The sequence below is a fragment of the Capricornis sumatraensis genome, chromosome 18 (assembly GCF_032405125.1).
Source record: "Capricornis sumatraensis isolate serow.1 chromosome 18, serow.2, whole genome shotgun sequence".
Classification (NCBI taxonomy): domain Eukaryota; kingdom Metazoa; phylum Chordata; class Mammalia; order Artiodactyla; family Bovidae; genus Capricornis; species Capricornis sumatraensis.
The window spans coordinates 29,188,992-29,211,761 of NC_091086.1; the positions used below are offsets into that span (position 1 = coordinate 29,188,992).

General features: G+C 36.0%; 1 protein-coding gene and 1 pseudogene across 1 annotated transcript in view; both read right to left on the reverse strand.

The window, feature by feature from the left end:
* Positions 1-221: 221 nt before the first annotated feature.
* Positions 222-22,770, reverse strand: part of MAP3K1 (mitogen-activated protein kinase kinase kinase 1) — a 74,726-nt gene continuing 52,177 nt past the window's right edge. The window contains exons 7-20 of the mRNA XM_068990505.1: positions 19,229-19,350; positions 18,524-18,605; positions 18,226-18,409; positions 15,636-15,914; positions 12,167-12,288; positions 10,463-10,554; positions 10,008-10,197; positions 8,413-9,694; positions 7,892-8,044; positions 7,035-7,197; positions 5,792-5,923; positions 4,660-4,802; positions 3,924-4,055; positions 222-2,645 (exon numbers count right to left, since the gene is read on the reverse strand). Of these exons, the coding sequence (XP_068846606.1) occupies positions 2,496-2,645; positions 3,924-4,055; positions 4,660-4,802; positions 5,792-5,923; positions 7,035-7,197; positions 7,892-8,044; positions 8,413-9,694; positions 10,008-10,197; positions 10,463-10,554; positions 12,167-12,288; positions 15,636-15,914; positions 18,226-18,409; positions 18,524-18,605; positions 19,229-19,350 (3,226 nt within the window). The 3' untranslated portion in view covers positions 222-2,495. The remainder of the gene's footprint in view (positions 2,646-3,923; positions 4,056-4,659; positions 4,803-5,791; positions 5,924-7,034; positions 7,198-7,891; positions 8,045-8,412; positions 9,695-10,007; positions 10,198-10,462; positions 10,555-12,166; positions 12,289-15,635; positions 15,915-18,225; positions 18,410-18,523; positions 18,606-19,228; positions 19,351-22,770) is intronic.
* Positions 19,859-20,255, reverse strand: LOC138094714 (small ribosomal subunit protein uS8-like; annotated as a pseudogene).

A 22,770-nucleotide genomic window follows, 5' to 3' on the forward strand; every position in this document is an offset into this window, starting at 1 on the left:
TGGGAGTGCTTTGTGGTGTTCTTAGACTTGTTTTTTAAGAATGGAATTATTCCAAAATAAAAGTAACAACCTTTGTTCAAAAACTTTTATTTACTATAAAGACAAAACACCAAAATAGGTACAAATACTATAAAATTGGTTCAATGGGGTAAAAATTTTAATTAAAATATCTTTGATATATTTAAAATAACAAAGAATACATTTAAGCCAAATTTTCTTAACCCAGAGATTCTTTTTTTGTAACATTTGCTTACACAGTAAGGTGCTAATAGAAGTTAGCCCTTAAGCCCTGGAAGTCTTAGGAATCATAGTCATACAGCAAATATAATTTCATTGTGAAAGTGAACTTTGGTAGAAGAAAAATCTATAGGACACCTGAGGTAGTAGAAACTGGGATAAACAGCAGTAGACGTTATTTACAACTTGAGTACCAAATAACATTAAGAACACAAAAATAATTACACATTACAATTTTCAGTCCAGCTTTGATCCAAAGAAAATAAGAATATTACATCACATTTGCATTGAAAACAAAACAAAAAAACAAAACACCACAATTACCAGCAAGCTGAGGGAACTGCAAACAAACTCAAACAATGGATTCTGGCATCTAGAGGCAGTTTGAGTTTGAAATGTGGTGGGCATGGTGGTCTACAAAGTAATACTGATTAGCTGAGGTTCCTCAGTTTATACAGTTTACATCTCTGTCAGACACAGTATTAATCTGACCAATGACCTTCCAGTACATAAAATGGCAAGAGTGCATCCTTTAAAGCTTGCACACGAGAGACCTGGAAACAATCTGATTAGAACTGTGAAAATTCTAAAGTAGTCAAAAAAAAAGAGGAAACACAACACATTTAGAGCTACCAAACTTCACATTTCAGTACTATTTTTAACTCTTCAAATATTGCCAATCTTCCAACCAAAGGAATGTAAAATTTCACTAAGAAACACATTCATTTATATTAAAAAAAAAACTGCCCTGTAAACTTATCTTGTAACTTATTTTACTTCCAATTTGTGTTGTACATTTAAAATGTACTCTATATAGCTTATTTAGTTTATCCTGAGTCTTTGAGAATAACCAATTCTATTTAACTGCAACAATTCAACTGGCTTCTGAAGAGTTAAAACTTAACATCTCAAAAAGTTGTATTAAATACTTAAATCAGTACTTGATTTAAAAAACTCACAGAAAAAGGGTAAAGGAGCTGCCATTTTCCTTCAGGATTCCATGCATCTGAATTCAGTTCAGATAAAAAACATTAGAGAACTGTGCAAAATCCAACGAATTAGTGTGTAAATGAAATTTCAATGTCACTTTTCTTTCTGAACATATTTTCCAAGTTAGAAGCAAATTTATTGTTTGGAAACACTTGTTTGTAGTTGCATAATTAAATTAATTTTTCTTTAGGTATCTCTCAGCCAGGCCTACTGTAAAGAGATGATACATGGTGGAAGGAAAATAGCAGTTAACATTATCAGTGGTGATGATGGATGATGGATTATTACATACAGAGTAAGACCTAAATGGTGTGAAGTTTCCCACTAAAGAAACATAAAGTTCAAATACATTTCAAGGTCATCTTGATCTTGGTTGTGAGCTGCATCACAGAGAACATTTGATTTTCACTTAATTTATATTTAACCTGCATGAGAAGAGCAGTGACTGACTCAATGAAGGTAGTATTTTATCATATTCCAATTTTAAAAACAAAGTTTTTAAATCTGTATTTTAAAAAACTCTTGCAACAGCAAGATATTTAATAAACCCTAGTTCACATCTAGTTCTACCCCTTTTTTGTGTATGGTTTGAAAAGGTCACCTTTCCCTGAATATTAAACAAAAATGAAGGTGAAATGAAAGTATAGAACCGTAATTTCCAAAAACGAAATGAATGGGCCAACAGTAAAATGCACAATGAACCACAATTGCCCAGGCATTAAAAAAAAAAACAAAACAGTCAATTGTGGGTCATAAAGAAGTTGTCAACTTTTCAAAAATATATTTATTTACTGCTACTTATAGCATATTCTGACCTAAAAGAGGCAGATACTGACTGTTATAGCCAGTGACAAAAAAGAACAGAACTGCAGAACCCCCTGCTTGTGATCACGATATGAAATGGAAGAATAATTGAAACATTAAAACAGATCCTGAGCCCCTCAGCTGCTAATATTGCTGAAAAAGTGCTCCAAAAAATTAAGCTCTGTTAATTAGTCATGCAGATTTCACTGCTTTCCTGTTTACTAAGGGCCAGTTCTTTGAAAGGCACGGTTTACAGTTTCTGCACAAATTGTGGACTTTTGCATACTAAGCTTAGGTACAAATCATGATTTGTCAATCACATACTTAGGTAAGGGTTCCCCACTGATCTTGTTCATAGTTGTTCAGTGGCATGAAGGCCAGCAGATCATCAAAGTGGTTCCCCACAAAAGTCCTTTCCTCTTGTTGAGCATCCTGTCTCTGTAACAGTTTATTTGTACAACCGGCTACCACGTAGTACGGAAGACAGGATGCTTCAGTAGCTCTCTCGATGGAGGTCTGTCCTGAGGTTGAAGTTCTAAACAACGAAGAGCCACATCTCGTAAACCAGGAGACAAATGTGAAGGAATGGATGGAGCAGTAGTTGCACTGGCAATCTGTGAGAGAAAGCACTAGTGTGAAAGCGCTCAGAGCTAGAGGTTTTGATGCAGAAGTACTGTACTTCTGTACAGATAACAAGTACGAGTACTTCTATACAGGTATCTGTATAGGATACCTGTGCATCCTATAAAGAGGAATTAAAACAAGTGGGTGGACTTTTTCCTAACAAGGTGTCTATGGTAAAACTCATGAGTCTGACCCAATACTTCCTGATGAGATGGAGATGGGAGCGGCAGTCCTCTTTATGGTCTCAAATGAACAAGGCCAAGGTGCATCAAAATGATTAGGCAGGTATTCACTCACTCAATTCTGCTTTCCTCATATTCTCCAAAATGGTTTGTCCTCTTTGCTTCACTGCACATTTTCTGTTTTTTTTGTTGTTTTGTTTTTTTAGCACAGAGAGCTATTCAGAGTAAGACTAAACCTGGCCAGTCAATTGACTACATCAGAAACACAACTGCACTGATTTTTTCTCCCCAGGTGACTGAGGAAATTTTCCAAGAATGGGGAGACCTGAAGAATGGGGAGCAATGAGGTTGCAGCAGGTGAGAGGTGCTGGGGGTCAGCTCGGAGGACTTACACTAGCCACTCAGCAACAGAGGTGATTGTGGTTTAAGTGCTTTACTCAGCCCCAGAGGTAATTCTGTTTATTCTCATACAGTGACATGAATAATTCATAAAGTAAGTGTTATTATTACACCCATTTTGTAAACAAGGAAACAGAGGGCAGGCAGAATAATTTTCCTACTCACATGGCTATTAAAGGATGGAACCAGGTCTGTACGACTCCAAAGCCCAAGCTTTTAAACAAGCACAGGTCTAACTCAAACACTAAAAACTCAATCATTGCATTACTCTCGGTGGAAACAGTTAATTTGAGAGTTGTCAGAAAGGTAGAACAGCCTTGGCCTCTGCCTCAGGTATGAACTTTTTAAATACAGAAAATAATACATTTACAAATTGTAACAGTACAATACATAGAGCTTCCAGTATTTTAATTTAGAAGTTTGATGTGTGTGTGTGTGTGTATGTAGGTACATATTTCACCCAGGAGCAATGATTCAGTATCTGCTAATTCAGTGTTCACAGTGACTTTATAAAGCATGAGAACTGCTGTTGAGGCTGCCAACATTCACTGCACCATATCAACTCCTAGATACACATACACTTATTGAAGATATGCTTTCATGTTAGATTGATAGTGAAGAAGAATCCATGAAAATTTGCCTGTTGCCAACTTTAGCAGAAAGAAGTCATTTTTATCTCACGATTACCTTAAATATCAAAGCAAGATGATTGGAGTGTTTCTCTGCATTCCAAGGTGGTTTAGCACAAGCCATTTCTATAATAGCACAGCCAACACTCCATACATCACAGCTCCGACCATACTGCTGGCCTCTGAGGACCTAAAATAAAGCAGAGTTAACTTGGAAATATGACTCACTAGAAAAAGAGAAAGCCATTCTTTCTTTATGGGTTCTAGTTTTTCTACTTAAGAGAAAAACGGGGGTACAAAGAGCAATTCCATAGACTCTGTGATTTTATTAATATGCTTAATTTCCCATGTGGCACAAATATATTTTGGAGAACTGTGAGCTTCTGAAGCAGAGTCATGTCAGAATTTCAAAGCCGCCTCAGTACACTTAGTAAACTCAAGAGGACAACTAGTAATCACTGTGTATGAACATGAAGAGCTCTGAACACAACGGAAGAGACCGGGTTCAGAACACAGTTATTTTGTATGTACTTTAGCTTTGCCAGAAAACAACTACTATAAATTATCCAAAAATTCTTTGTTAGAAATAGGTTTTAATAAATTTGCCTAAAGGCTATGGAAAGGCAGGGATTAAGGGCCTGAAAATCAAGGATATCATCAAAACCTTAGTTTTAAGGCTGTGGACTTCCAGTTAGTAAGCATATACAGGATAACACTGCAAAATTATTTGGTGTAACGCTGCCACACAGAGCTCCAAGATATTTTCTTTCATCACATTCAGAGTTGCTTCTCACCTCAGGGGCCATAAATGCAATTGTCCCCAATAACTGTCCCTGAAACTCTCCTGCACCGGTTCCTTTTGACGCCAGCCTGGCTGCAGCTCCAAAATCAGCAATTCTCAGTCTCTGACCTGTGCTGTCAATGAGCAAATTGGCACCTGCCAACAGAAACAGCAAATAACCTTCCACGTTAAAAACAACAGATTAAAGACTCAGCAAAATGCTACTGATGAAACAGGACAATGACAAAAGAAAGACCTCATATCAGAGAAATCTACTCTCCTTCCCAGTTCACTTCATTAGTAAAGGTACATAGTTCTCTGCAATGTAAAATAAACAAAATCCAAAGCCTCAGAGGGGCAATGGGGCAAAACATCAAGGCATTAGGAATAAAAGCAGAGATTTTGTGAAACTTTAGTGTTAAGCCTTTAATATAATGATTCCTAACAAAATCTTTCCACAGAGTTCAATTTTTAGTGCAATTTACACTTTTAAGACAAAGTTCTGTTTAAACATACTGACCTAGATAGACCAATTCAGACTTTATACTGTAATTTCATAATAATAGCTTAATACAGAATTATTGTTATAGAAGGGCATTTACGTCAGAAAGCCAAGTTGCTTTTATTTTTTGGCCATGCCACCCAGCTTACAAGATCTCGGTTCCCCATCTACAGATTGAACCCAGGCCCTGGTAGTGAAAGCATGAAGTTCTAACCACTGTATTGCCAGGGAATTCCCCAAAGTTGATTTTAATAAACCAAACTGCAACAGATTTGAGAGGCGCTTTCTTAAAAGAAGTTTATAATATCCCAGTTATTTTAAATAAAACCAAGAACAGAAACCTTTGGGGAAGCAGTATATCATGAGACCAAATGGGGGAATCAAATGGTGGCAAACCGAGTTAGCCGTTAAAACTGTAAAAGTCACAGCTTAAGGAAGGCAGGATATATTATCCTGAAAGTTCTTTTCACTTCTAGTAATTCTAATTTACTTAGGAGAAATTTGAGTACTCAGGAGAGAGTTGGAGAAAAAAATCCCATAGTGGAGCTCAAGTTAGAAACTATCAACAAGGGTCCAAGTTTTAAAATGACATTTGTTTTCTGCTTATTGGTAATAAGCAGATAGTAATGAAAAGAATTCTTACCTTTGACATCTCTGTGAATGATCTGGTTTTCATGGAGATATGAAAGGCCACGAAGTAACTGTTCAGTATAGTTAATAACTACTGACTCCTTGAAGGCTCCATATTTACTGAGCAAATGAGCCACAGAGCCCCCTAAACATGTAATAATAATAATAAATCATAAATTTAAGCCAAAATTAAATGGTTTATTACATACTTTGATTATATAAGCTTGTAATCCATGAGCTCACATTCACATTTGAAATATTTATCATCTGCATCAGAAGTGAAACTGATTTAAAAACTAACACATTCTGGTAATTTTAAAGTCTATCAATTAGGACACCTTTTCATGGAACCCACATGAACTGGTTTTCTGGAAAATCAAGATTTCAGAAACCTTTAAAAGTTAACAATTTTGGATGGAACTATTTCTCATATGTACAATTCACCTCTCTTTTTGACCAAGATACACAAAATGCCCTTCTTAAATACTTAAGTCAACAGTGAAATAAGTAAAAAGAATGGGAGGAGACAGAAGAACCCAGAATTAGGCTTCCTATCTCACTATTTACCATCTATGACCTGGGACAACAAGTTACAAACTCAGTAAGCCTCTTCTAGAAGTATTTATAGTCAACACATATACAACCATCAACCACCTACAACCAACATCAGAGAATATAGTAAAGAACTGATTTGTAAATAGAAATACACTCTTCAAACACAGAAGATCTAAGAAGTTGAACCAAGCACTTATGTATTCATTACACCCCAAGTCATTTATTTTACTGTATATATTTTACTGTATTATGCTGTGTAATATAGAATAAAACTGTTAAAGCAGATGACAAGGTTCAACTTTACGCTTCAGTACTAGTATACCTGTTAAGTTTTAAAAGCTGTATCTTCATTTCATTTTTATAGTTATGTTAAAATATCTCATAAATCTATCCAATTAAAGATGGCCAACTGGACTATATGGATCTTATCATAGAAGGTTTGAACAATTATTCCTATAAAACAATGGCACACAATCATTTTAAAAGACACCCTGTAAAAGTTTAAAAGGTAATGAATTTATATTTAAATGAAAGACAAAATATTTACAGTTTATACAACTGTACTATGTTAGAGCAATTTGCATTTAGAAACCTAAACTATTTTATAAAATAAGTGTTCATTAAACTGTTTTTCCTAAATTTAAATCAAGCAAAAGTTAAATCTATGTATTACTCTTTTCTGATTTAAAACAAGAACATACCTGCCATCCATTCAATGAAGAGATTATAATTGCTCTTCTCACAGGTGGCTCCCAACATCCTGATGATGTTTGGATGATTCAGATGGCTCATCATTCTTATCTCTTCTCTTAATGCTTCTACCACTTCTTCTTGCTCAGAAGACGTATTCCTGACATATGTCACCTGTTTCAATAAACACTTATATAAAGTTCTGAATCCTGATGAGTTTTCATTTATAATTTTTCATTAACAATCTGATCTAAAATGGACAAACCCAAATTAGCTTATATGTCAACAGGAGATTGCATTTATTATGTTCATGGATACAATGTATATACTTTAAAAAAAAAAGTCAAAGTCTTCTAAGACAGTAAGACTCTATCTTAAGCAGCAGTAACATATCAGGAGATTTGATAAAAGGCTGGGGCACAGCCACTCTTTCAAAACTGTCTGAAGACAGACTGAAAAATGAGAAAAGACCAATCATAAGAACCAACATGACTTGGAAATGAAAACTTGACTTGTTATATACTGATAAGCATGCTCATTATAAAGAGTGAACGGCAGAAATCCCAAGGTGTCACTGCACCAGTAACTTGGCTGAAGGGAGTATAAAACCATGCCTGTAATACTTATGAAAAAGCACAGTAAGAAACACAACCTTGCTAAGGCGCATCTGGATACTGTGCCTTATGGTAATCATGCTTCAACTTTCAAATAGACTCATGATGCTTCTGGTGCCCTGGCAACATCTACTTTTGACATTTAGGTTTCTGAAAACTTAAAAGAACTAAATTATATACACATAGGGATATAGCCTTTTTCACTTTACTCATTTTTATAATTTTAATTATTTATAAGCTCACTAGACATTTACCTGTTTAACAGCCATTAAAGTTCCAGTTCCCACATCTTGAGCCTGATAACAAGAAGAGAAGGCGCCAAGGCCTATCTGCTGACCTTTCAGCCATTCACTGTCTTCTCTATAAGGCTGTTTTGCTTTGGTATGTCCTGGTAGAGTCTCTGGTGTCTACATAATAAATGAAAGCAATCTTTTTACTGTTAAGAGTATGAGTTTGTGAAATTAGCTTAGCAAAATATTACTCTTGTTTAGTCTGGCTTCCCAAATGTATAAACTTGACCTCTGAAAGGACAGTGTTGGTAACCAATGTCAAATGCATAAGTGATTCACCACTGTAGAATCAACCAGAAGCGCCTCTGAAATAGGCAACAAGTATTTCTGTTCAAGCAGTGACACAAAAATTGTTGTACAATTAATTCTATGTGAAAAATCTGCTTCTTAGAGTTAACTCATATTAGAAGCCATATTTCTGAACTAGATTTATTTTACTGTATGGTCCAAGGAAACTCTAACCACTTAAAAGACTCCATACTTACATCTTGTTGAATAATGATGATATCTTCTCCATTTTCAACCTGCAGTTGAGGAACTATGGGGAGGGCATCCTGAGATGCTGACATTGCCATGGCAATCGCTAAAGCTTCTTCTTCTTCAGCTTCCATCTTTTCTTTGCACTTTTGATTATGATTCACATCGTCTTTGTAGGTATCATCATTTTCATCTTTTTCAGGAGAGAGCACAGCGACTTCTGACTTAAAAGTTACTGTTGTGTCACTTGAAGGCATAGACGCTTCAAGAAGGTCCTCGATACTGGAGTTGAGCTCTGTATTGACATCTAATCTGCATTTCTCTTCTACTGGGGTGAACACTGTCTCGTCACTGGGTATAACAGCATTACTGCTATTGCTGCTACTGCCAAAGCTGTCATCACATTTGGAACTACTGTTCAAATCAAGTGTCATGCTATTTTTTGAGGCATCTCCCTGTTTACTTGTATTACTTGGGGTAGGTCGAGATGGCTTTGGCCTGTGTATATTACTGGAGGGTAGGGGTCTTGACTGAGTGAAGATTGGGGAAAGTTTATCTGAGTCTTTGTTTTCAGAACAGTTTCTCTGGAACTGTAGAGAAAACTTGCGCTGTGTTTGAGGAGACGCAGAAGGCATTTTGCAGGGAACAAACCCCTGAGGTCTCTGCTTAGAGAGATCTGTCCCTGCGCCAGGTGGTACAGATGGGGCTGATGAAGTAGGGGTTGACAAGGCTGGGAACATTAACTGGGAATGAGGAGATACAGGAGAGGCATTCAGACACTGACTGTGGGGTCTGCCCTTTGTTTGAACCATTGGCTTTGGTTGCTCCATTGTTGTTGAACTAGGAAGTCCTACTGAAATGCCGGCCAGTCGGTCAGAAATGTCCTCTGAACTGGCACTCAACTTTGTAGCACACAATCCTTTTCCAGTTTTCTCTAAATGGTCCGTGCGTTCAAAGGAACTATTGTCCATGGCTTCTGGATAGCTGTTAGGGGCAGATGCCTGCAAAAAGCGGTCATGTCGACCATCCAAAGTGTCTTCTAAGCCCAGCTGAATGGCCTCAGCAATTTCCACCTCGTCTGCAATAGCCATCAAACGCCGCCGCATCCTGGTAAAATGAGTGGAACTGGAAACATTCAGCATTTCTAACAGTTTTGAAAATACATGGGGTACTGCAGTAACCATTCTTGCAGAACTCAAATATATCCTTCGGGAGAGTTTACCAACCATTGAGTGGGAATTATCAATGGACTGCAAAGCAAAGGTCAGGAGGGACAGCAGCTTCTTATACCTGAAAGAAAAAGCACATTCAATTATGAAACAAGTTGAAATTACTGCAAATATATATAGAAATAAAGAAAATGGTACTAATTTACAGCTTTTACATTAAAAAAAAACTGCTTCAGTATAAAATATATATTTTAAATAACCTAGATTTTAGGTGTTTGTCAATCAAATATTAAAGTATTAGTAACCTATATGTGCTCTGTAGTTTCTGAGTCTTTCATTAATCTAAAATGAGTTCTTCTTGGACAGGTATGGGTGGGGGTGGGATGGGTTAGGTAAGAAGAGGAAAAGAAATACATTTTCAGAAGAAAAATTACCTGACTTCAACAGGCTCAGGTTGTGAAATATCAGTACTGACAATATGAGGGTAAAATTCAGCAGGAAATTCCAACAGCAGTCTATCTATGAGACAAAGACGGCCCAGGAGTTCTTGCCAGTTGTTTGATTCAGTTTGGTTTCCAAGAATACAATTTAAGACATAATCAACACCACCAATACCAATGGATCCTACAAAAAGGAAAGCAAAAATAACTGAAAAATAGTGATATTAAAACCTAAAAATATGATCAAATTAAGTTTAATAAAAATATTCTGAATTATATTAATTTCAAGAATTTATCTTTCATATTTATTCCTATTTTTAATGTTAGCTGACCAAGTCAATTTATAAAATTACTTCAAAATCCTGCAATGGCCATGTTAGAGATGAGATTAGACTGTCTAAGGAAAATGATAAAATATGCTATATTAATTTTAAGTGAAAAGTTATTACCAGCTTTAAGTATTTCTCTGCCAACTGCCAACTCTCCTGCTTGGCCTTTGCACAATTCCAATAGCGTTGATATAGACAGCTGACTTGTGCGACTAAAAATGAAAGGGAGCAACATCAAACTTGAGTCTTGGATAAAATATATATTAGAAGGAGAGTAGTAATGTAACACCAAGTGAAAACGTGGGAAAAAATGTTTTTCAGGACTATCACTAAAATTGCATTATTGATGCCACTATAAGTCATAATATTTATTATTAGTTCTAATTTCATAAATTTTACCTTATCCTCTATGTTAAACACAGAATCTTCACTACTGGTTCTTACACAGCAAGTATTAATTTAAATACCAAACCATATAAAAGGCTTATTTTCATTATCATATATTGTTAAAATAAGAAAGAAGATTCTAACATTTTGATTTCTGGATTTTCACTAAGAATTGTTAAATTAAAAACAAAATCTTCCCATCTAAAACTTTATATTCTTTTTATATAGCCAAAGTGACTTCTAAATATCATAAAATCTCTTTACCATATTCCTTATAATGTTCAGTCATTCAAGTGACCACACAAACAACCGAACTTTAGAATATCAGAGTGGACAAAAAAACAATTGCTATAAAAGCACTGAAATTCTCAGGGTTAAAAAAAAAAAAACAAACCCGAATCTATATAGTATTAAAAAATGAAATGATTTTTCTATGCATTTTACAAATATGTTAATTTTTCTCAGATATTTATAGTATTCTCTCTAAGCAACAAGAAAACCTCTAATTCTTATAATGTGTAGTCTTGCGCAGAGAGACAATGGAGGCGAAAGACAGACTTCAAGAGATGACAAACAAGTCAAAGTTAAGTGCTTAAATTCTGAGACCCTCTATAGACTATGTCGTGTGATTCAGGGAGGAAGAGAGTTGGCCTGGAAGAGCTCCAAAAGGAGGTAATTGCAGGGGCAAACTAAGGGAGTCAATCGTCCTAACCACCTGGGATCTGCTGGGCCAGGAAGAGATTAGAACTGCCAAATGTGTTGACTGTGGCTATGCTTTTTGTATAAAAAATGGTCTTTTCCTCCCACTTTATGGAAAGGGGAAAAAAAGGAGAGAGAGAAAGAACCAGTGGTCTAATAAAGCATACCTTGTCATGTTCCTTATCACCATACCTCATTTCTCTACTTTGTATTTTTATACCTCCAATTAGGGCTTTTCTGTCCCTTGCTGATTTTTAAGGGTATTGACACAGAATTATTGTTATTTGACATGAACTGTTATAGAGTAAAATTCCATCACAAAGAAAATTATGAAATTTTTTTAAAATCTTTTTTTTTTGGTCCTGATAATACAAACCATGTGTAATAATTTTATTGGTTCCTATCCTGTGTAACTCATTCTCTAAAATGAGATTATACCTCATATATCAGCTGTTCTTATCAACTGGATTTCAGTTTTAAGAATATTACTTTAAAATAAAAGAGAATCACAATAATGTGGAGGTCCATGCAGTTTGTTATCCTGTTTTTTACCTGCCATTAGTTTTTTTCTAGTCCTTAAGAGCTTTAAACGTTACATGTTAATTTCAAATCTCACATTAGAAAACAATATTCAAGGCCTCATTTAATAAGCATGTATCCTACACTCAGCAGGTGTGAGGCTCCGTGCTAGGCTTTTAGAACAAGAGGGTTTGACTCAGTTCATTAAAAGGGCCTTACCTATTGACGTCTGCACACTTGACTAGGATGGTGTCTACAACTGGCCGGAGAAGCCTCTGCAGTTTGATTCTTTCTGCCAGACTATGGCAAGGAGTATATACTAGCATGGCTCTCAACGTTTTCTGGGGGAAAAAGACTGAAGGTCAGTTTAACTACACTTAAAAAGCATCAGAGACAATGGCCTAATCTGAGACATTTTGAGAAATAAAATAATGACAGGAATAGATTATGACCCATAAATAAGAATCCATGAGTTGATACAAATAAAAAACGGAATAATTAAATAGGGAACTCTTAACTATTTTTGTATTTTTTAAATGTCTGAATTAATTTCAAAATAGTTATTTTATAAAGAAAATGAGAAAAGGAGCCAATGTGAAAGAGTCCCCCCCCCCAAAAATAAAAAATAAAAAATAAAAAAAAGAAAGAGTCCCCAATGGCTAAAGCTGGAATAACTTGGGCAACAAAGTAAATGATTGACAGTACTGGATTATAACCCAAAGAAAAAAATAAATACCCGTAAGTCTATGGTGACAGGAATAAAAAACTGACTAAATATATACATAAGAAAATACAGCTCTTCTTCATAAAAGAGTTAAATAATACAGAAGGAATATGGGAAATAGAAGATCATCACAGTAATGATTGCTGTAGGCAAGATTCACTAACAAATGCTAAACTCTGTGGCTAGACACAGAGTATTTACATAGTCTCAAAGTATCTGCCCCAAGACACTTCCTAAGAGTGAATTCACAGCACCCAGTAGACATCACCTTAAGCAGGTGATGAAGGATGATGGCTTCACTAACTATAAGACACACTGATGTGATGTACCCCCTGAGACTGATGCACTGAGAAGGGCATATCACCTCTGGTGTTCTTACAAAAAACACATAATGTGATCATGAGAAAATACCAGATAAAACCAAACTGAGGGACATTCTTCAAAATAACTGGCCAATACACTTCAAAAGTGTCAAGGTCTACAAAAGATAAGGAAAGGTTGAGGGACTGTCCCAGATGGGAAGAGATTAAGGGGGCATGATAACTAAATGACATGTGAGATTGTGGACTGGATCCTAGAAGAGAGAAAAGACATTAATGGAAAACACGATGAAATCTGAGTAAAGTCTGTGGTTTAGCTGTAAAGGACACAGTTGGGACAACTGGGGATATTTGAATATGGACTTTATAGTACATAATAATATTGTTATTAATGCTAAATTTTCAGAGCTTGCTGATTGCATTGTGGTTATACAGAATAATGTATCTGTTCTTAAGAGATACATGCGAGAGTATTGGAAGTGAAATGTCTTGATGCCTACACACAACTTTCAAATGGTTCAGCAAAAAATTATATATGGGGAGAGAGGAGAAGAGAAAACAAAGAAGGGCAAGAGGAAGGCGAGAGAGGGAAAGGAGAGCTGTAAGGGCAGGAACGGTATCTGCCCCCACGGTGTCTGGCACACTACGTAACTGTGGAGGAATCGGAATACAGTTCATTCAGAGCCCCGATACTCTAGGAGCTCACAAATGCACTGGGACACCATCTGAACTTGGTAATGAACAACTGGATAGTAAGGCGGTATACCAAACAGTTAAGAATGTCTGAAGCTTTATGCTGGAGAACAGTAAGAAGAAAGAAGTAATCTTTATTCTACAGCATGCTGGTCTTTATTCTATAGTATTCTGTAGGATGCTGGGTCCCTCAAGATGCTAACATGAAAAACAGACCATGGTAAGATAAAGCTGGGAGATACTGCATCTTATGCCATGATTAGATCCCTAATGTATATTACCTTATGAAGGTTCCTAGAAGCCTTTCAGTGAACAAACCCATTTAACCTCATGTGACTCTGTGCTTACCAAATTTTAACTGAACACAGACTCTTTCTTCAGGGAACTTCTCATAACCCGTCCAGACTTCCACAGAATATGCTTTAGGAAATGCTGTTGAAGAAACAGAAACCTCTAAAGGTTTCTGAGCTGGGGAATAAAGCGGCATTTAAGGATTAATGATGGCCACTATATTCAACTTTGCTACAATGCACTAGACATTATGGTTAGAGGTTTCCATTTTAAACCTGAGAGAGAAATATTTTCATTATTTTATAGGTGAGGAAGCTAAAATTTAAGAGTCCTAAAGTTACACTGCCAGCACACTGGAGAATGGGAATTTGAATCAAATTCTCTCTGATTTTGACCATACATCCAGATGGCCTAGGCTAGTCCCAGTTTAACTAGCAAATCATTAAAGTATTCCAGTTGGGATGGTAAATTATGAGTTCACTCCATTTTGACTCCAAACTAATGTTCATGACCCTATGCCATACTGCTGTTCAAAAAGAAGATTTTGTAGGCATAGTTGTTAGAGGATGGATTAGAAAAAGATTAAGAGTGGAAGTTTCCAGGTGGCGCTAGTGGCAAAGAACCGGCCTGCCAAAGCAGGAGACAGAAGAGACTCTGGTTCCATCCCTGGGTCGGGAAGATCCCCTGGAGGAAGGCATGGCAACCCACTCCAGTGTTCTTGCATGGAGAATCCCATGGACAGAGGAGCCTAGAGGGCTACAGTCCATTCGATCGCAAAGAATCAGACAAGACTGAAGTGACTTAGCAGGCATGGAAGAGTGGAAGCAGAGAGATGAATGAGTTTTCAAAAGATGAGGTAAGAATTATTCTAAAGCAGTGGTTCTGAACTGGGGGCACTGTCAACCCTCAGGAGACATTCAGCAATGCTTGGAGACACTACTTGTTGTTATGACTAAGGAGAGGAGAGGGTTGCCACTGCTATGCAGTGGGTAAAGACCAGGAATGTTGCTAAACATCCTATGATGTGTAAGATGCCTGTCTCAATGTCAGTAAGTGTGGAGGTTGAGAAACTTTGTTCTGAAGATGTACATACTCATAATTTTAGCCTACAAAATTACAGAACAGCCTCCTTGTCATTCTATCTCACCATGAAACACAGCTTCTAACAGATTAAACTAGAAAAACAACTCAGTAATTTATGTCACAGAATCCTCTTTTATGAAAAGGTTTCTGAATTTCCATACAATGTTTATTAAAAATCAGCTCTTAATGTCTACTAATACTAATTTTTTTAAAAAAACAAAGGTAAATTTAGTTACTTTGCTATCCCATAAAATATTTTTAATCCGGTCATGTATAAGGTAAGGCAAATAAAGATGTGAACAGCTAGCTATTGCTACTTTACAACAGCATGTAAGAAAACTTGACCAGATTAAAATCAGTAGAATCCAAGTGAAGATGCTAAATGGAAAATTGCAATTTCCTATTATAAAATAAAAACAAAATTTGGATTTTCCAAAATCAAATTATGTAGTTTTACTGAATCTTAAAAATGATATCTGCAAGCTGTCAAGAAGAAAAAAAAAAAGAAAGAAAGGAAACAAACCAACAAGCCAACGCAAACCCATAAAAGGTACAGTTAAAGAATAAAGCTACTTACTAAAGCAGCAACGTACACTTTGTAGACAGGGTCAGCACAGACCATTGACAAAACGTTGCAGCATGCCTCCACCACGTCTCCTGAGATACTGGTCTGGGAAGACCCACTGGTGGCTCCAGCACTTGGACTGCTTCCGCTATTGCTCCCAGAATTTCCAGTGCTCTCCCCATTTGCCAATAGCAGAGCCCCACTAACGTCGTGGGAAAGACGTCTGAGAGCCATCTCTCTTACATTCCAGTTTCTAGAAAATAAGCAGCCAACGAGTTCCATTCCAAATACCTATAGTCAAAGAGACAAAATGAATTCAATGTGAAGAAAAACTAAAGTGTTTTGAATTAAGTATGACTTTTGATTACTAAAGGAAAATCAGACATTTCTTAAATCTTCACCATACTATAAAATTTTCAAATGTGTCCATAAGGACATACTCAAATTTAACTAGTAATTATCAAAAGTCCTTAACATATTTATTAGCTAAAGTAAAACTTAGAGTGAACACCATTAAGTAATCAGACAGATATATATGTATTTCTGTGCTCCAGTATTTAACACAAACTAAACATATCTGTGAAGAACCCCAAATTTGTATTTGTGTTAACATAGTTTGCAGAGGAAAAAACTGAAGCAAGATTTTAAAAGACCAAATCAAGAAAGGTACTGGAGCAAGGTGTTCAAGAAGTAACAGAATTTCTCTTACTTGGTTAATTAGAAAAAAATACAATGAATAGAGTGGAAAAACCCAAAAGACTAAAAAACAACTGTGTTCAAATCAGCAAAGGATAATGAAAAATACGTATAATAATTAAAGTGTATGTCATTATAGTAATCATTACCACTTCTGCAAAGCCAGAGAGTCCCAAAAGAAAGGGTGCATGGTCTTGACATTATGGACCAGTTAGCTAAAAGTAAACTTAGATAACATCATATGAAAGATTTCTAACTATTAGAGACTGAATAAACATGATTTGGGGGAAACAAATAATGACAGTTTTTGTGTGTTCTGTTGTAGAGTGATAGTAAAGGAGACTAAATCAATTAGAATCTAGTGAATTGACTGTGTGCCTAGCACTGTTAAATGGGGCTTCTCTGGTGTCTCAGATGGTAAAGAATCTGCCTGCAATGTGGGAGACCTGGGTTCGATCCCTGGGTTGGGAAGACTCCCTGGAGGAGGGCATGGCAACCCACTCCAGTATTCTTGCCTGGAGAATCCCCATGAATGGAGGAGCTTGGCGGACTGCAGTCCCTGGGGTTGCAAAGAGTTGGACAGAACTGAGTGACTAAGCACAGCACTGTTAAATAGCATACCACTAACCTTATGTCTTATGTGATATTCCTCATTAAAAAAACAAGAATATATAGCTGAGTCCAACCTACAGCGTAAGCAAAACAAACTAGACCACTGCCTTGAAAAAATGGCATCTAACGCTCAGTATCAACTTGAGAGTTTTCTTGAGGAATCATGAATGGGCAGGTGAGGGGCTATGTTAAATATCATTAATGAATTGGATAAAATATTTACTAAGTTTGTAAATTTTATTAGAATCCTGTTGGGTTGTTAACATGCTAAGAAAAGAGAATTCTAAAAGCTTCAGGACTGTAATGGTCACAAAAAGAAAAAGGAGAGAAATTCTACTGATGTATATATAAGCGTAACAAGTTAACCTATGTCTGCTTACAAAGTTAATAGAATTTACCAGATTATCAAAAATATTTTATTTCACTATAATCTACTGGAGATATTTCCGGTTTTGGATTATACATTTTAAAAAATAATAGACTAGGCAGATAACAACAAAGAAAACCATTAGAATCCAACCAACCAACTGAAATTCTGATTTACTAAAGATGAGAAAGCATTTAAGTAGAAGAGAAGGTAAAGGAATGGGAACTACTCTTACAAATAAAAATGACTAATATATAAGGTAAATGCCACGTATTTTTTCTTATTCATCCATTCACCAAGTATTAAGTACCTGACATATGCCATGAGAAGACCAACTGGAGAAACTGAGTTTAAGTGGCAACAAGTAAGAAAAATAACAAATTCTTGGCAGGAGTGGGATTAAACACTGGAACAAGCTAGTATTAAATGGTTCTATCCTTGAATAAGGATATTCACTTTTATGTCTCTTAGTCTAGAGGTGGGAGGTGAAACTGCAAAGAATTGTTGAAGTGTCAGCTCCGTTATAAGTGGCATAGTATTAATGTGCATGTGTGCCTGCATGCTTAGTTGCTCAGTCGTGTCTATCTCTTAGTGACCCCATGGACTGTAGCCCGTCAGGCTCCTCTGTCCATGGGATTTCCCCAGGCAAGAGAGAATACTGGAGTGGGTTGCCACTTCCTTCTCCAGCGGATTGTCCCCACCCAGGGACTGAAGCCCCGTCTCCCACACTGGCAGGCGAATTCCTTACCAATGAGCCACCTGGGAAGCCCCAGCATAATATTAATACCAAAGGTCAAATTAAAATTTTCAGTGGAATACAAGTCATGATGGAGGGAAGCAAAAGTACTTTCTTAAATTATAAACTGGGAGACAACTACATCAACTAGCCTTAAATGGTTCTTTGAAGAATGAAGAACAACTACTTGCCTGAATCCAAGGCTCAGCTAAATCTTTGTAAGAAGGAGGGATCTGCTGAGTCCCATAATGAGTAAGGTTAAGACTGCTCTCCTGATTCCTCCGCTGGGATCCAGCCAAGGGATGCTGCTGGGTGGTCTGCTGCTGTGTAGCTCGCAGGGGAGAAGGGGAATCCACAGGGCTGGACAACTCGTGGCTGAATGAAAAGTGAACAGAGGTTGCTAAGAAGAATTAATGGATTTAAAGGACACTGTGAGAGCATTTTTATTCTTTATTAAACATATCCAAATCATTAACACATAATTATTACCTGTAGAAATCGTGGGATCTCCACTTAGACCTACAAAGGGGACATATTAAAGGTTCTCTATTTCTTCTACATTCTTCTGCCCCTGAAAAATTATGAGAAAAAAACTTACAAAAACATAAATGTTTAACATTTACTATTTATGTAATAATTATTCATAATGGCTGGTATAGGGTTTATATGTGGAAGGAGCCTCAAAACTTATATAACGTTTACCTAAAAGGACGTTTACATAAAAGGAAAACACAGTAGGCTAGATTATTCTGATGCTCGTAATTTTTGCAAATGCTATTTTATTAGTTATGTAACAAGTATCTTATTTACTGTTTTCCAAAATATTCTGCCCACTTGATAATCTGGTCACGTCATGCAAAGTTTGCTTTTGGTGTTACCCTCTCTGGCACGCCCTGCCCAGGCATTCTTCCATCCCCTTCCCTCCAGGTGCACCCACCAGATCAGAACTGTTTCTAATTCTGTGCACGCCTTTCATTACCAGGGGTCTCACTTTATAACATTTCTTTGCTCAAACAGCTCGTCTCCTAACAGATCTAAACTCTTATTTGTTGAGAAGTTCACATAGGGCCTAGGTATATACTTCTTTTCGCCTCTCACCAATGTCGCCAAAGGCCATGTTAAAATCCTAGGTCAGACAGTTAGCTCGCAGAGTAACCATGCTGACTAGGCACAGGGAGAAAAAGCGCCACGTACAGATTGACATGCAGTGGTGGTGCAGCTTGTTTCTGCAGCCGTCTTCACACACGGTAAGGCTTTCTTCATCAAGCATGCCCAACAGGCAAATAGGACACATCTGTTCCTCTTCATCTTTTATACTACAAGGAAGGGGACACAAAGGCATTAACTACAAAAGAATGTTAACAGAATTAAAGCCATATGCTACAAACAATTTTGGCTTCTTCAGACGACGAAAAAATGAGGAATTCTTGTTTAGGAGTGTCGTGTACATAAACTATTTGAGAAGTATTTCTACTGTTGTTATACAGTAATTTTGAATGTGGTTTAACCTTTCCTTGCTATGACTATAATTTAATAAATGAACTAAATCTCAAGAGATACATGTATCACCCAAATTTTGTTACTGCACATTTTGAATAAATGAGCTACCATAAGATCTATGTATAAACATACTACATGCCAACACTGTCAAGATTTCAAGTATTGGAAGGACTGTAGAACTCATCTATTCCACATCCTTAAGTATGAAGGCCTATCTCAGACACTTTCGGTGAGTATATAATCTGGTCCAACTTTCCTAGAAAAAAATCTAGAAACAACTGCTTTTTGGTCCTCTGAGACATTTTATTTGTATGTATTACATCCCTAGGAAAAGAATGCAAGTATTTTCCCTCCTGTGTGTTTTTGTCTTGCTTCTTCATGGTCCATGATGCCAGGTGGGGTTGTTGGTACAGTGAAACCAAGCTGATGGGACAGAAGCAGGTTATTCTGCCATTTTTCTAGATCTCTGAGGTACACATCAAATCTGGGGCTGATACCCCACCCTTGTTTAGCCTGCCTGTGAGGTTCACAACAATTTTCCCAGCCCTGTGATCATCGATGATTTCAAATTCGCCAATGTAACCATGCTTCATCACTGTCAGAAACCTGACAAGGACTTGGATGATGAGCACAACCTAATAAGGACCTGGTATTTGCCTCTCTTTTCAGCATTGTTGATACTCTTCAGAATATCAGCCAGGACATTTATACACACCATTATGGCAGCATGGAAAGATGATGGAAAGAGCTAGAAACAACTATTCTTAATGTACACAATCTTTCAACTAGACTTCCAGGAATATATCATAAGGAAATAAAGACACAAATAATAAAGATATATGTGTGAGAATGTTATAGTACTACTTAGCATAATGAAAAAAAAAGTCAACCAAAGTAACATCAAAAGGAGGTTAAAAAAAACAACAACAGTACACCCAGGCATTATGAAGCCTTTGAAAAGGATCAGAGATCCATACATGATGACAAAGAAAAATATTTATAACATACTATATGATGAAAAAATAACAGATAACATGACAGAATTCTAACTTGTACAGAATGGTTTCATTTATGGCAAAATTGTAACTTTATTATGTGTATCTGAATTATATGATAAATATAATTATATTGTATATACCATTCCCACTATATACAAAGTAAGTGTGATATCAGTAAGAAAAATACTAGCAACTCGACAGTAAAACACGCAAAGAATATAAAAAGGCAGCTGATTTAAGAAAGACCAATAGCAAATAAACATAAATAGAGAAGTACAAAATACATGTTATATTAATAAAACTCTTACTTTGTCTTTGGCAGGGGTAGGATAATGTGACTGACAAAAATTAAACAGGTTGATAATAGCATAGGAAAACAGACTCTCATATACACTACTGGTGGGAGGGAAAAAACTTAAATTTTTAGAAAAGAATTTGCTAGTATTTCTTAAGATACTAAATGTACATATTCATGACCTAAAAGAATCTGTTTTTTGAATGCTTTCCTTCAGAAATATTCCAAGTAAATAGAAAAATCCATTGCATATAGGCAAAAAAAAAAAAAAAAAGAGGTGTTGTAAAGAATCCACCTGCCAATGCAGGGGACACAAGAGACACAGGTTCAATCCCTGGGTTGGAAAGATCCTCTGAAGTAGGACATGGCAACCCACTCCAGTATTCTTGCCTGGGAAATCCCATGAACAGGAGCCTGGTGGGCTACAGTCCATGGGGCCACAAAGAGTCAGAAATGACTGAGCATCTGAGCACAAATATCCATTAATTATGGCAATAACAAAATACACTGTGTTATATACATATAATCTTACATGGCCATAATAAGAAAGTAATATATATTTTTGTACTGAGGATAATGTTCTTGATATATAAAGTGAAAACATTTTTTTAAACTTAAAAAGCAAGTTGCAGATCAAATTATGTCATGACTTTGTATTTATTTAAAAATAATAAGATGAAAAGTATTGAGGGTAACGCAGCCATGCCCCATGCTGTGTGTGCCTACTTTAGCTACAGGGCAGAGCCGAATAGCTGTGACAGAGGCCCAGTAACCCTCAAAGCCCTAAGCATTTAAAGTATAAAAATGTTACCTGTAATAATACTACCATGACAGAGGCCCAGTAACCCTCAAAGCCCTAAGCATTTAAAGTATAAAAATGTTACCTGTAATAATACTACCAGTTAATAACCATGAAAAATTTGCCTCATTTATTTAAGCACCTGTAATACTTTTTTATATAAAAAATGGGTTCATGCATGACAGATAGTATATCTAGATAGTATATATAGATAGTATAATCTGGATTTTATTTCATTCCATTCAATAGTCTTCAAAAGCATAATTTTAATGGCTGCATGAGATATTCATAACATGGGTATATCTTAACCATTCAGTCGCTGGATATTTAAGTTATTCCAAATTCTTCACCATAGTACTGTGAAAAACAGCCATATATGTAAGTCTTGGGCATTTTTCAGATTAAATATTTTTTATTAAAAAAAAAAAAGTAATACATATACTGGATGAATGACTATAAATGTTTTCAAAAGTCACCATTACTTTTTTCCAGAAAGGCTATACCACTTTACATACAGTAAAGCATATCTTGTAAGAACTGTCTCATTACAATCTACTAATTCTGTAAATTAATCTCATATATATAAAAAATATATATTTTTAAATAAGCATGTTCTTAGTTTTTTGGTTGCCTGAACTGTTTTCATATGTTTGTTAGCCCCTTGAAATTCTTCTTCTGTGAAAATTATTCTCATGCTCTTTGCCCACTTCTGTACTGGATCACAGGTTTCTATTGTTTTGGTGGTACTGTTTTGTTAATTATTTTTTTATATACTCAATCTGTCCCAATTCTGTTTTTCCTTGTTTCTTATATACTACTTTTAAATGAATATAAAATGTGATAAGATCTCCAGATAAATTTTCTTTTTGATTTTAGTCTTAAAATATTTACTTTAGACAGAAAATTTTGTGATTACATGAAACATTAACCTTTTTACCTACACAGTATACTTAGTTAAGATTACAACTTCTTCAGTTTCCCCCTTTGGATACAATAAATCCAAATAAATAAATTTAAAAAAAAACACAAATTATGGCCAGCCCATATTTAGAGGGTGCCTTTTTCATCTTAGAGAAAGAGAGAGACACTTTCTATTGGCTACCTGGTTTTAAGCATTTATTTCTTTTCCAAAATAAAAAGCTAC